The sequence below is a fragment of the Sinohyriopsis cumingii genome, unplaced genomic scaffold (assembly GCF_028554795.1).
Source record: "Sinohyriopsis cumingii isolate HCF-2022 unplaced genomic scaffold, ASM2855479v2 utg001412l, whole genome shotgun sequence".
NCBI classification, from domain to species: Eukaryota; Metazoa; Mollusca; class Bivalvia; order Unionida; family Unionidae; genus Sinohyriopsis; species Sinohyriopsis cumingii.
Genome location: NW_028315996.1, coordinates 112501 through 128336, shown reverse-complemented (window position 1 = coordinate 128336; position 15836 = coordinate 112501). Strand labels below are relative to the sequence as shown.

General features: G+C 31.0%; 1 protein-coding gene across 1 annotated transcript in view; it reads left to right on the top strand.

Annotated features, from left to right (window-relative positions):
• The window catches only part of LOC149772523 (uncharacterized), a 57317-nt gene that overhangs the window by 23832 nt on the left and 17649 nt on the right, over positions 1-15836 (top strand). The window contains exons 3-6 of the mRNA XM_089947678.1: positions 1652-1735; positions 4288-4395; positions 9947-10150; positions 11979-12173. Coding sequence (XP_089803804.1) covers positions 1652-1735; positions 4288-4395; positions 9947-10150; positions 11979-12173 — 591 coding nt within the window. The remainder of the gene's footprint in view (positions 1-1651; positions 1736-4287; positions 4396-9946; positions 10151-11978; positions 12174-15836) is intronic.

Here is a 15836-nt window from a genome sequence, read left to right as displayed (position 1 = left end):
TCGATTCTACGAAATTTCGTGATTATATACTGGGTTTATACGTGCCAGTTCTACATGAAGTACGTCGCATTTCAGCAGCCTGTTAACATCTGCAAGTATGTTTCTGTTCAGTCAATGAATGTATGAAATCATAATGTGGAAAAAATATGAAGTCTTTCATTTACAGTTATCAAAAAGGCTCTATGGAATATCTTGTTTATTTTATTTTGAGTGCAGTAACGAGGATGTAGTTGCACTTGGAATATAGTCGAAATAACAGTACAATTTCGAAATGTGTAATTAAGTTTGAGAACACATGACAAGGCTCGTGTAATTCGGATTAGCAGAACTAAGAAAGTACATTTTGAGGAAATTCAGGATGTAAAACTATAAGTATATTTTTGCAATTCTTATTACCAGCTAAAGAAGACAGTTCATGCCTTGTCACCTGCATGTGATTTGTAGGGACCCAGCAATTTTATGAAATCTGCGTCTATCGCTAGCCTAAACCCGAAACATTGTGTCAAGAAAGTTAACGCGGAATGTGGCAGAGCAGCTGGTATGTGGCAGTTCACGAAACATGTTTCAGTTCATTCAGAAATAAACTTAATCAACCAAAACGTAAAGAGCCTAATACGTGAGTGCACATGATTTGTTTACAAAATAGTTCCTAATACACTATTGGGCACACGTGAGTGCAATATGAAGTGAACGTGAGTGCAGTATCTTAAAATCCTGAACGATTCCGACAATGTAAAGTTGACGGAGAAATGAATAGATCATATAATAAGATGTCTTTTGAAACTCTTTAACAAACTGTATTATACTACATTACTTTTGGCACATTTTAACAAACTCTGTTGGCCTAGTAGTTAGAGCGTCCGCCTCGGAAAAGGTCGTGGGTTCGATCCCCGGCATAGTCATACCAAAGACTTACAAAAATGATAATAACAGCTCCCTCGCTAGGCGCTCAGCATTAAGATGTTACTGTTTGGACTGGTCGGCCTGGTGTCAGGATAATATGACTGGGTGGGACATCGTGCTATATGTCTGCTGCATGATGCCCCAGTGCTAGACATCACTAAAAACTGCCACACTGCAGACATCGTAGCGATATGACTGTAAAATTGTTAAAGCTACGTTACAAATAATAATGACACACTCACACATACACAACCTCTGGCATAGGCCGTTTACTTTGAAAATAATTATACAAATTCGTTTTGATCTATAGCAACTTTGTAAGAGAGATGAGCCGAAACGGAAGTTCATACTACTTGAATAGTTTGTCTGGGTTTACGCGTAGGTCTAGGGATGCTTGATATTCCTACAGACTGCTTTACTTCGCATGAGTGTAGAGATCTTGTTTCTTCTCCTAGATGTTCATAATGGTAAACTAACGGAATTCTTGTAAAACGAAAGATTAATCTTATCAAATACCTGCTTTTTGTAAACAGATTTCCTTACAGGGTGCGTTAAAGTCAAACGCAAACTGTCCAGTTTGCATATAAATCCTATAAATGTGTTAAGAGATAATTCATGTTGTGAAATGCACGAAAACTTGCTTCTTTTCTTAAAATACAGTGTCGGAATACAATCTATGTTTTCAACACTAAAGTGCGACTAATCCTTTTGTACCATAAATAATTAACACACTATTTTTTTTTTGTAGAAAAGAAAGCAAGGAACCGGTCGATGAGAAGGAACTGAGGAGAAGGGCTAAGGACTCGGAGTCCACAGCTCAACAATTAATAACGTAAAAACCAGTGTCGTTACAAATTAATTATATGTAGTTCTTGTCTTTATCTTGTTAACATGTTTTCGGATCCAACATCAAACGAAAGAAGATTATTAAGTAGGAGGCATAGTCGATATTCTGCTTCTCCAGAACACCTTGCTCTATCAGTTTACTTAGCTGATCAATCATTTAGTGACATCATGTAATAATAATAATAATAATAATAATAATATTAATCGCTTGTTCTAATAATATGATTGTAATCCTATTTTTATTTCTTATAATGGAAGTTATATCCGTAATGTAAAGACTACATGCCTAAAGCATCGCGCCACTATTAATGTCACCATAAGTAACCAGAATACACCATAATGATGTAGATAGATAATTAGGATACCCTAACCTGTTCAGTGCTATCGTGCTTTTAGATTGCAACAGACCTTGTTAGCATTTAACATTTCTAGACATACAGACATATAATTAATTCCGCCTTTATTTTGTTTCTTCTTTTCTTGTGCCTTTTCATTGTCTGGGCGGTTTTTCATATATCTGGCAAATGCAAATGTTCATCGTTTATTCAACCCACCCTTTTCGATAGCCATAATACTGGAAGCTCCAAATTTTATAATGTAACACTTTAACATACAAGTGGAAAATCTTTCGTCATACTGTTATATTTTGACGCATAATGGAATCAATTCAAAGTATATTAGTTGATGTATTGTTTTATCCACCTGACGATATAGATTATATTAATATTGTTTTGTATCTTTATATTTTCTTTGTAACTTCTGTTATCTGATTTTATTCACGGTTGTAAACTGTATAGATTTTTTGTTATACATTATGTACGTGATTTGGCTCTGCTAAGAAAACAATTTAAATGGGATCTATAACTAGATGATTATATACATGTTGACAGTTATTACTAATACTATTAATAATAACACTTCAAAGGAGCAGTACATTTCAGGGATTGAAAATTATAATGAATTTACATTCGCTTTAGACTTTCATACACCTTTATAAAGACTAATTATAATTCACCTCATAACACTGTAAGTTCCTCTTAGGCTTTTCATTTCTAACTTTGATAATTTGTTCTTTTACTTAAGTTTGTGACCATCGAGTCGTAACACTATATCAAAAAATATTCTCATTAACATTTTTTCGGGTCTGTTCTCTCTCATCTTTAATGATATGAAATTAAGATTGCATATTTATTATGACTTGGGATATTGTTTGATGGATTTTAAAATGCATAAATGAAGAAATAAAGTGCAGTACCACATAAAAAGATACATATTTATATGCATGTTTGAACGTGTGAAGTAGAATTATGTGGCAAGAGTGGGTTCATTTACCAATCACGTGATGCAACTTGTTTAATTAATATATATATATATATATATATATATATATATATATATATATATATATATATATATATATATATATATATATATATATATATATATATATATATATAGGTAATATAAATGGAATACAGGTTTATGATAAAACGTCTCTGGAACGTCAATTTATCTCTCAAGGGAAGTTAAAGCGAAAAAAACCACAATAATGTATTCTCTTGAGAAGCCGAGTAAAGCAGAACAATACTGAACTGTTAAATCGTATTGTTCTAAGTGAATGATTACTTTAAACCTATAGATTTCAATGATTTGAATATGTTTAGAATGACAACATTTTTGCGGAAAATTAAAATGAATCTTTGTAGTAAATCAATATAAATTGTCATTCCCAACTCTTGCCATTGTGTGCTAGTATCTTTTTCAAACAAATCCTGTAACATATTTGATGGGTTTTGTTGTTTTTTGTTTGTTTTGTATTTATTTGTTGTTGTTGATTTGTTTTAAATTTATTTAAATTTATTTGGTTATTATTATTATTATTATTATTATTTTCTCCAATTACGTTACCCTGGATAAGTGGATTTCTAAGCCAAATTCATTTAAAAGTGTTTCCTTTCATGTTGCCGTCATCGCCGTTTTTCCGCACCTGCTTAAAATGTAATTTCGTGGTTGTGGCCCCTTGATCTCTTCACTGTATAACACTCATGAATCCATATTTTTCAACCAGCAAGAAAAAAAAACTTATATTTAGATGTAAAACACGTTTAAAGCAATAAGCCAATGAAACAATTAAATTCCGAGTAAAGAAAGATACCATGAAACATTATATAAAAGTAGAATACAAATAGGAACTATTATTTTGTATGTTCCGAAAATTCTTTTGACATGTGAAGTGTAATGATTCTCATCAAAATATGTGTTCTAAATTAGGAAATATATCAAAATTCTTGATAGCGGTCATTTCATGATTTAAATGAAATGGTTGGGAAATTAATTCGTAAGACATGGCTATAAATATTACAATTGGTGGCATTATATTATTCCTTTTTGTGCCGTGCTGAGGCTATCTTCAGTTTCATTAAGAATATGAGATATTCAAAAGTTGTACTATTCTGGTTTTGATAAAAGTCTTTGCAGTTTTCCTAGAACGGCATATGTCAAAAGTTATTTCATTATATTGTGTTTCTTACATAATAGCGATTTATTAGAGGAGAAGGAGAAACAACAGAAAGAAATGCAGAAACTGCAGGATGAGAATATAAAACTACGTCAGTCGGACGAAAGGAAAACAAAAATGAAGAAAAAGTAAGTTATATGTTTTGGTTAATAATAAATATTTGTAATAATACTTTTCATTTTCAATATATAGATACTTTCCCGAGAAGGTACTTGTCAGATTTTAATTAATTTCAATTACCTCAGATGATAATATACCTTTCCCAAAATTTGCATCTTATTTTTCCAGAAAAACTTTTTAAAGTACCCATGCTTTTTTGTTACTTTTTCACTCTGAAGCAAAAATAAGATTATTAAACTATTCCTTCTGAAGTGAATATTAGATTATGAAGAAATCGAAGTTTTTAAATTGTTTGCAATTCTTAAATCGTCGTTTGTCTCACAAGACTTCTTTATTGACGTATCAGTGTTTTTTCAAACTTACTAATTGTTAGCCATTCTGTTCTTGTTATTTCAAAAGCAAAACTTTAAACTGGCCATGATGTATCCACGTTATGATAATATAAACTAACATTTTGCTGGAACTATTACAACAAATTACAAGCAATTCGTTTGGCAAAAACAAGAAAATGTCGTTTCTGAAGAAAGAAAAAGGAGGAAAATATAGAGATAGATGAGATATAATACAAAGATACATATTTTATAGCATGCCTGATTACCTTGTTGTGTCATTATTTGTATCATGGACATGAACTATGCTAACTCAAAAACACAGCAAATATGAATAAAGATATACTACATGTTTTGATTACTCTATATCCCTTAAAGTACGTCTGTTTTGAGAACTCTTTAATGCTTTAGATTCCAAACTAAAATTCCGCGAGTATATTTGGAATCATACTTGGAATAGTCTTGTTTTACTGTTCCTTGAAGATAACGTAGAGAAAATAGATGATATCCTTATATAGATCTCATCTTTTAATACACGTTTGCCACTCAATTTCATTAATCCACCCATTTGGATTTTGTATGTTTCATACATCCGGTCCTAGCAATAGAAGTATGCTTAAAATTTAGCATATATGTTTTGTCTGTCTAGATCTAGTTTAGATTAATAAGTGAAAATATAAACGTTATACGTGAATAATAATATCTGAAACAGAGAAATAAACTTGTCGAACAAATCTAATTTTTAATCACTAGTTGAAAAAATGTACAATGGTTTCGCCCTCTTCATTTGATAAAAGGACGTAATATATATTGTATTCATTGAATCGGTAGCATACAAATATTATTGATCAGTGTTATATGAATGATACTAAACTTGGATCACATACAATTAGTATTATTAATAAGCTGTTTGGTGAAGATATATACCCGTTTTTATAGTTAATAATTACATCTAAGTCAACATCATATTCCTATCTACATATAAATATAATAGTCTATCAAGTATAGAATGGATTATTTGTGTATTTCTTTCCTTTTTCTAAAGACTTAAGCAGCACATATGATAATCTGATATTGTACAAAATTTATTTCACATCGACGTATTTTTTTCAAGTTCATCTAAACAGATAAACAAATAGGTGAGCTGACATTGTCACCAGTCATTATAAAACATGCTGCATTTTACACTCTGAAGAGCTTCAACGGTTTGAAGTCATTCGGAGTTCACTAATCTCCTTTGTCTAACACTAAGAAATAACGTCTAGTTTAGGTAGGTCGATGCTCTGCTCAAGATAAAATGAAACCGACTTCTTCCATACTTTGCACTCTAATTTGGTAATGAATCTGAGTTAACATCATAAGAACCAAACGTTTATGTACCCTTGTTAAATTCTGGCCTTATGCAAGGAAATACATTACTCATATCTATCTTCGGAGAATGTAAAATCGTCTATTATGTCTTCAAAGTAACTAGCTACACTAATTTCAATATCATACAACTACATATGAAACACGTTGTTAGCTCCGATCTTTATATTAATAGAGTGAGTGTACTTATCCAGGTCGTTTTTAAGGCGCATATAAATATTCTGACCTCAGTATTTTTAATCCTCATTTTGAGTAACATTGAACACGTGCTGTTCTTTTATTGGACACGTTCCCGAAAAGTTTTCAAAATATATTTATTCAGCTGTAGCAAGCGTCGTATTAGTCATTACATTTTTAGTTTTTATTTTATTTAAATCCACATGTTATAAATATGAAGCCATTTTGATCCAAAACCCAGAATCCTCTTTAGCATCAAATTCTAAAGTTGGCATATATTTAATAGGTCATTAATGGTGTGTTAAAAAAGCTGACTTCTATCATCACTGTGATTGAGGTGGTGAATGGAGTTTTTGCTTTCCACATATTTGTCAAGTAGTAAATAAGATGCTTACTAAAATTTCCGTTCAACCTATCTATCTATCTATCTATCTATCTATCTATCTATCTATATATCTATCTATCTATCTATCTATCTGTCTGTCTGTCTGTCTGTCTGTCTATCTATCTGTATATCTATATATCTATCTATCTATCTATATATCTAACATCAGCGTTTGGGAATCTATGATGGGAGTTTACGGTTTTGTTCAGGTAGTTCGTGAGGAAACATTTATTTAAAGTATTCATTGAAATTGGAAGTGTTTATTGACTTTTTGAATCTAAACATCACTTTGTTATATTTGAGAAATCATTCAAATCTACATTTGATCGTATGTTTATGACGCATCATTACAGTCCATGCCACTATAATTTATTTTGAATATCCTAAAGTTGTGGACTTTTGCTAGAACATTTACAATTGTTTAAGACTTAATTCACAATATTGTAAGTGTTTCTTAAAGTTTCCTTTAGTAACTTCGAAGAATATATCATTTATTGATTTTACCAAACCTGTTTTACTTCTGTCTGTGACATAGTTTAAGACCAGTCGTAACAATTATCTAATATATAATCAAATTATTATTAAGCACAATTAAGACATCCCAAGAATGTCTTCAGATGGAACATAACCAAAACTTTCATCTCGAAACAGATGTTATCATTTTTACTCTTTTGTTTAAAATTATCTCAAAAATGGTTTCCTGTACTAAATATAAAAAGTGTTTACTTTTGTTGTAAACAGATCAACATCAACACATTACGGATGTAAATTCCAGTAAATGTTGTGTCATTTAATACATATTTGAAAATATACAAATGTTACAGATATCTGTATCGCATATATTATTTGTATAATGTGGTTTTCATTTGAGTCATTTGGGTTAATGGCAATATTCTTATGACTGGTATTCCAACACTAGATAATGCACTTTAAAGGTAAAGTCAGGTCGCTTTGTGTGGAGTACATGCATGTTCTATTTTCATTCATAAATCTATGTCTAGTTTTTAAGTTCGTGTCAGCATTCTTGTTCAGTCTGAATAGGCCGTGAGTGTAGAATGCAGGTAAGGTTATTGTCACGTGATCCTAGGAAATGTTTTTTACTCTTTATATGGCATGACTGCCCTAGCTGGTGAAAGAGTACATGATTAAAAAGTCCAATGTTGACTGTCGAGATATTTCGCAATATATAATAATTTGAATGATTGGAAATCGTTTCTAGTAATTCTAATTCGTTTATTTTATACTCATTTTGTGACTATATAAAAAGTTAAAGCACCGAGTTCTACTCTAATGTTGTAATTCAGTCTTGTGAGACTACGAGGGGATCTAGATTTAATTTTTTATTGTTAGTTCAAAATTGCAGATCTGAAACCATTGCTTTTAAACAGACAATACTTTATTGAATTATTGGGATTTATTAAGGGGCTTGAATATTCGATAATTTGGTCGGATTACCATGACAATTTAAAGGATGTTTGTATTATTTAACTTTCATTATATTTGTCTTCAAGTAAAAAAGTTTGGATCTTAGAACAATGATTGTTATTTGGTACCAGCATATAAGCACATTAAAACTTTCATTCGGAATATTTTAGGGCGTTTTCAGATTATTGTTAAATGGATAGTACATTTAGGAAATTTTCTAGGATTCATACCATGCTGAAAGTTCTATTTATTATTGCTTTTACTTTTCTTGACTTTATGTCATATGGAAATAAATTTATATTTTGGGTTATAGAATGCTTACTGGGTTTTACCTTTCCTTCATTAGTAGTTTAAGCCCCATTACACGTAATACAATCGCCAGTGAAAAATACTTGGAGAGTACTGAAGTGAATATTGTAAGAAAAGAAAAGAACAAAAGGATATTTTAGTAGTAATGATTTTAATGGATACTTATGCAAACGAAGTTAATAAATTATAAAGTTAACGAAGGAACTAAAGACCTTAGAGAATATATAAAATAAAGCGAAATAGTTCAACAAATTTAATAATATCTGTACTTTTGAAATATTTAATCAGAGATTCAAGAAAAAATCAACACGAAAGCAAACATAAACTATATAAAATTAATGCATAAATATAAAATTTCACGCAAGAGATGTGTACGTATAATGCAATACATATTCCGAGACGAAGACTACAACCCACGGAGACAGAGGTTAGCATGCAGTGGTCCGTAACGGTTAGAACACTCGGCCACTTGATATATACACATGCTCTTTTATTCGCGTTGATAAAGCAAAAGCAAATTAATCAACATGTGTTTGTTGATAATACATTCTTGTTGTGTACGTGTAATACAATAATGTAAGTGCAGTTTCACCCCAAATTATCATTTGTTCCACTCTTTGCTTAGTTTTGAAAACGGAGAGGGTAGGCTTTAAGATTAGGGACCTTACGAAAGAAAATAGCTTGGAAAAGGCTCATTTTGCATAATGACCATTCCATTAAAGTTGTCAATTTTCATGTATAATCTGAATGAAATGGTCGTGTGTTCTGTAGCTGTTGAAACTGGCAATTTGTAATAAAATATATTCCTTAATTTATATTGCTTTAATAATATGTGCAGCCTGCAATATGAACTCTGAAATGCCATACCGACATTAAATTACTTACAATTCATAATATTGTAAAACTCATGCATTATAGAGAAATGATATATACGCAACGTACTAAGTCGTGTGCCCAATAATCTTTGGCATATCACCTTCGTATGACGCATAACGAATCAAATGTCTTCTCTCATCCGAAATAAATAATCAATAGGAATTACTTTGGTGAAAGGGTGCGAGAAAGGCGTCGACTAAAGACTGTGACATAACAACAATGTTTGTCCGGCAATTAATTCTCATTCATTTTCTTAAAATGTAAAACTTGCTTTTAATTTTATTTTATTCTTATTTCGTTTTCAAATACTGTTTTAGAACATAACGTTTTCTACTTTGAAATAACCACCAGTTTTACATAATATTATTTGTTGGACTAAAAGATTTAATTGAACAATTGTCGACTATCCTACAGAGAGAATACTGCTTATGCCACTGGTTAGATTTCTTTGTTTTAACCGCTTCCGCTTTGTTTATTGATTCAAATTATTACGCTTTCGGGCTTTTATTAATATACCATGTGTGTAATCACTTTCTTTATGTAGATTTTTTAAGGAAAATAAATGGCGTGGTTTAGTTTAACGCCAAAATAGCAATGATGCTTCTCAAGGACTGTGATATATATATATATATATATATATATATATATATATATATATATATATATATATATATATATATATATATCCAGGACAACAGACGAAGTCAGAGAACTGGAACATTTGGATTATTGTTTGGATTCCCTTCTACAAGATCGTCATCACCATGTACATTCTGGACCTGAAACCACACCCGAAGCTATAAAGCAGCCAGCTGAAATCCAAACGGAATCATCTCTTGGAAAGACAGGCCAGCACGTTAAGGAAATACGGGAGATGTTTATTAAATTGAAAAGGCTAGTCCACTAACATTTTCGTAATAAATTCATTTTCCTCAAGACAGTCTGTATGTATAAAAATTTTCAAGAGATTATTGGTCAAAGTGCAAACCCGTGTGTGCTCATTTTCACGCTTTTAAACCATTTTTATTTCTAGTTCACAGAAGTTACATAATTATATGGTTTAAATAAAACAACCCGCATGATAAGGCCTCTATTGACAAAACATATATAGTTGTGATACGACAAATTTTAGTGATTGGTCCTTTGTTTTATTTTTATTGTCTATTTTTACCTTTGGTCATAAATCAAAAACGATGAATACTAACTAAATCCAGATATCAGTTTGCATCGATGTATAAAATATATCAAAGAAAACCATGCTCTCATTAGATAAATATCTTATTTTATCTGTCATGGACCAAATACATCCCCTTCTCTCTCTCTCTCTCTCTCTCTCTCTCTCTCTCTCTCTCTCTCTCTGTATATATCTATATACCCAGCATAGTATGGTCAAATTTAAAACAATCTCTCTCTTTATATATATATATATATATATATATATATATATATATATATATATATATATATATATATATATATATATATATATATATATATATATATATATATATATATATATATATATATATATATATATATATATATATAGATAGATAGATAGATAGATAGATAGATAGATAGATATAGATACATACATACATACATACATATATACATATATATATATATATATATATATATATATATATATATATATATATATATATATATATATATATATATATATATATATATATATATATATATATTAAGAGAGAGATTGTTTTAAATTTGACCATAGTATGCTGGGTGCCATTATATTCAGTAATCAGATTTGAAGCGTTAAATGGCCACATATAATGCAGCATGGCAACAGAATGTTTATAAACGTGACTTCCGGACTAATGCAAAGGTGGTCCAAAGCGTTACAGCTGCAGATGTTGAATTTTTGCATATTTTAATATGTCAATTTGATTATCATTTGTATTAATCTTTACTGCTCCAAAGCTACTGAGATTACTCTCAGACAACTGTAGACATGCATCTATCCCAAGAGTAGCTGGGTGTTGATTGCATACGGAATCTCATAGAACATTCATAACCAGAGTAGAACTCTCGAAAATAGTTTTATCTACTTCTTGTAACCCATGGAAGATTTGTCATTTAACTTCACATATACATGGATTCTAATACTTCATTTGTCAAAATAAAGCGTATGCAATGATATTATATATGCCTGTCAATGCAAAGAACATATTTAGCTAGGGGTTCATTTATTTATTATTGTTATTATTATTATTATTATTATTATTATTATTATTATTATTTAATTGGCAATGCATCTTCATACAGAGAACCTATACAACTGTAATACACTAAATGATTATGGCAATAATGAATACTCTCAAAACACCTGTGAGGGTTGTTATGATATTTGGCGGACAATTTTTCCTAAGCTGGAATTAATGTAACATGGCAATGCTATTCCGATATTATAAATTTACCAATTTTAGCATTGTCTCTTCTAAACAGTCTTTAAGCTGGCGGATTACAATCATTATAACAAGTTAAAAATATGTAGTCATTGGTTAAGTATGTTTGCATTATTATTGATGATTTCAGTCCACCTTATCGTGCACTAAATAAAGACCATTTAGGTGCATCGTAAATGGCTGCATGTCAAATAATTAGTCTACAAAATGATTCTTATGTTGCGTCAGATTCATTTAAATCTTTAAAAAGTACCAATCAAATTAATTATGAGCTTTTTTACCTTTTACAGTGTAAACGGGGAATTAAAAGACGAAAATCTTTGTTTGAACTACCTAATGGATGCTCTTCATTCATGTGTTACATCTGAAAGGAAAACGAAAGATATTAGTCTTGAGCTACCAGATGATATCAAATGCCACTCATCGTTAGCCTCTATCTACAAAACGGCTGAGAATATAGCAAAGAAATTTAAAGAAACGGAAATGTAAGAAAAGTGTATTGTATGTTCTGTTCTGTGCTTTATATACTAACTAACTTTACTACTTGCAAACAACAACTGACAGTGTAAAGCATTTCAAGATGTGCTCCCTACAATTATACTATTCCATTGCATATCATATAAATCTCTACATTAATAATCCGGCTCTATTTTATTGTGACATTTTAGTTAATTTCATATATATATATATATATATATATATATATATATATATATATATATATATATATATATATATATATATATATATATATATATATATTTGGGTATATCAGTCGGTCTCCTCAGTAGAATTTAATACCGCGACAGCCAAACGAAGAAACAGACTGAAATCAAAACAATATCCATTTGATATGTTTTAAGAATTTAGATGTAAAGAATATTATTTAGATAGTGTGCCTCATTTACGCTGTATGTGTTTACACTCCCGATTATCTATCTAACGATGGTTATATCAATGGATCTATCATACATACATACATACATACATACATACATACATACGGACAGACCATTGGATGAGACAGAAACGTATCGATTAAGTTCCATTAGAGGCTGTGATGCTCAACCAAATTTTTTTCTGTTTATTCTACTGTTTTGTATGGCATCATTTAGGTTTGGTAACTGATACCTTGGTGAGGTTTATCTGTCATTTTGGTCGTGCGTTTTTATGCTATTTAAACTTGCATTTTCGTGCAAAGAAACATGTTAGGAATAGTATATTTATCTTGTCGTAGGCAATATGACATCATTATGAAGGAAGTCAGACCTGGTAACAAATGTTAAATATTTGCAAATCAAATAATACCTATGAGAATCAGTATGTTGAAATCTTTTGATAATCTGAAAAATGACACTTTAGAAATGCGACGCGATCTGTGCGTCCTTAGGCAATGTTCAAGAGCCAATATTAATGTTTTGAAGAACTATTTTACGTCATTAAAGACCTCTACGAACTTAGCAGATATGATACATTAGAATCAACTTTGGTTACGAAAAATGTAGTTTAGATGAAATAATGAAGCAAATAAATATATACATTGTATTAAACGTCGTGTTGTCACAAATTGTCCCTTAATTACATTTCAGTGCAGTTTGTGTACATTTTAATACTTATTGATTCATCTAGAATTTCATATCCTGAAATCGGTATGAAACTAGCTTTGCCATAGAGTTTGCTGGAAAAGGAAATTATTGCAGCAGTCAGCCGAACCCAACTTAAGAAATATATTCAGTAGAATCAGAGTATTCCCAATCGCAATTAAAAACAATTTATTTTATGTTAAAAATGGATATAAATATATGGGTTTTATTTCAAACTAGATTTTCATCGGCATTTGATTCTGTTTTTTTTTTAAATTTATTAAATCGTATTTAATTACAAACGTGTTACACTCTTCACGCTATAGTGAAAATCCTTTATGCTGCAGTTTGTAACAATTGATAATATATAGATAATAGTAAAATAATAATACACGTTTTTGGATGAACAGAGCTTAGCAGCTATGAGAAACATTTGCGATAACTGTCTGATTTTCAAACGCAAGTAGAGTCTATATCTACTCGGTGGAGATCTATACGATAGTTAATCTTTTCGTGCAAAACTTAACCATAAATGTACTACGATTGTATAAATAAAGCCTTGGGTAATCAATTTAGCAATGTAACATTTAGATTAAATAATTTTTGTTTTATACATAATTGAATTGTAATCAAATTATTGTGATATCCTGGGAGGTACAATTGGGGTTATCATAGGTCTTATAAAGGGATAAGACAGGAGTAACATTAGAATATAAAATCGGAGCCAGGCATGAACAACTGCTGCTTACCTGTGCGGGCTATAGCCCCATGGATATAACATTTAAACGAGAGAAAATTGGTTATTTAGTTTTTCCGCTTCTACCTTTAAGAAAATGATTTCAGACAAGTCAACGAAATCTCACCAAAAAAAAAAGCTAAATGTCCTACTTTAGAATCTGTTTCATGTAGTTCTGCTAAATCCAGATTAATTTAGCAGCATCCAATATGATCACAAAGGCGCTCAGTCAAAGACAAATACTATTTTCTCGCTCAATACGTGGCCTGGGTACGGTATTGGTATAAATGTTAGCAGTAGAATATTTGCTGAAACAGGCGAGATATAATAATACATAGAAGCATATACCTATTTCGACAGGAAAACACTAAACAAGAATCATAAACTTCCGTGCAGTATGTGGGGTTGGATGCAATGGCGATGGGAATAATGTTAATCTAAATATTCTCAACAAGCGCAGCTACTTAATCTTGTGCATTGTATTAGGACCGATGACAGTGAAAAATGCCGTGTGACTTAATAAATAAATTACGCGGCTGAAGATATAAAAGTCTGCAGTTTGACTCTTGTCAGTCACACATAAAAACAATTAAAACAGGTTAAACATATCAAAATAAAAAGTAGCAACAATGTTAGTGCTCATTGCTATTGGAAAGAGATTTAAAATGAGGTACATAGGCCAACATGATATACAGATGACAACAGAAAAGAACTTTGGTTTTAAGTTGCTTAAAAACTTATACCGGACATTGAATTCAAAATGAATTACTACAAAAGGTTCCTTACAATCGTGCTTCAATCCTTTTCTTCACCTTTTGCTTTACTTACGCCAACATGTCGGACTCGACTGATCCTCAAAGCATCTGTCCCTAGGGGAAATATTTTTAATAAAATCCTTTTTTTGCAACAGATGTTCTGCTGTAATAATGTGTAGATATATATTACAGCAACATTACAGTAGTAAAATGCAGTTAACATTTGTACTCATATTAACCTACACAACTCTATGGATGGCAATATATTTTCACACCTATAAATACGCTCATCCTTATTATTGGCAAATCCAAAACTGTATATACCATATTAAATAATCTATATCGTTTTTCTCTACTCCCCTCCTACTCATAGTTGATAAGCAAGTTATCCGATAGTTTCTAAGATTTTCTGCAAAATGTGCTTGACATTGTATAAGAACATATAAAGAAAAATGTTTTATTCCTTACAGTATTTAAACGTTTCTCCAAACTGCACGTAATACTACTTGTTAAACAATCTACGAACAAATATAAAATACATATCGTCCTGAATGTTCTAACTTTCCCACATGTTTGTCATGACTACAACATTATTCTCAATGCAATTCAATATTAATTGTGATTTCGGGAAATAAGATGTGCGAGGTCTATAAAGTTTTGCTACCTGATGCAACATATATTTCAGGGGACACAACCTTCAAGATCTCAAAGCTAATGAAGGACAAGGGTAACATCCGTTAAGCTTGTAAAACTCTGACAGTACAAATGGGTTCACACACACACACACACACACACACACACACACACTTATCCGTTTATGCATTTGTTGAATCCGAAAGATAATAATAATGAGACAATAATTTTCTTGTTGAATCCACGAACGTTCATGATTCACTACAGCAGCTAACGAGACATGAACAATACAACCGAGTACTCGTAAAATACAGGGAATTCTACAACGTATCCTCACGCTTCACTTCGCTTGTCTAATGTAGAAATCACTCTACGCAGGTATTTTTCAGCCACGGAGTGGAACAAGGGCCACCTTCCCTCCCCAAATAAATAAATAAAGGA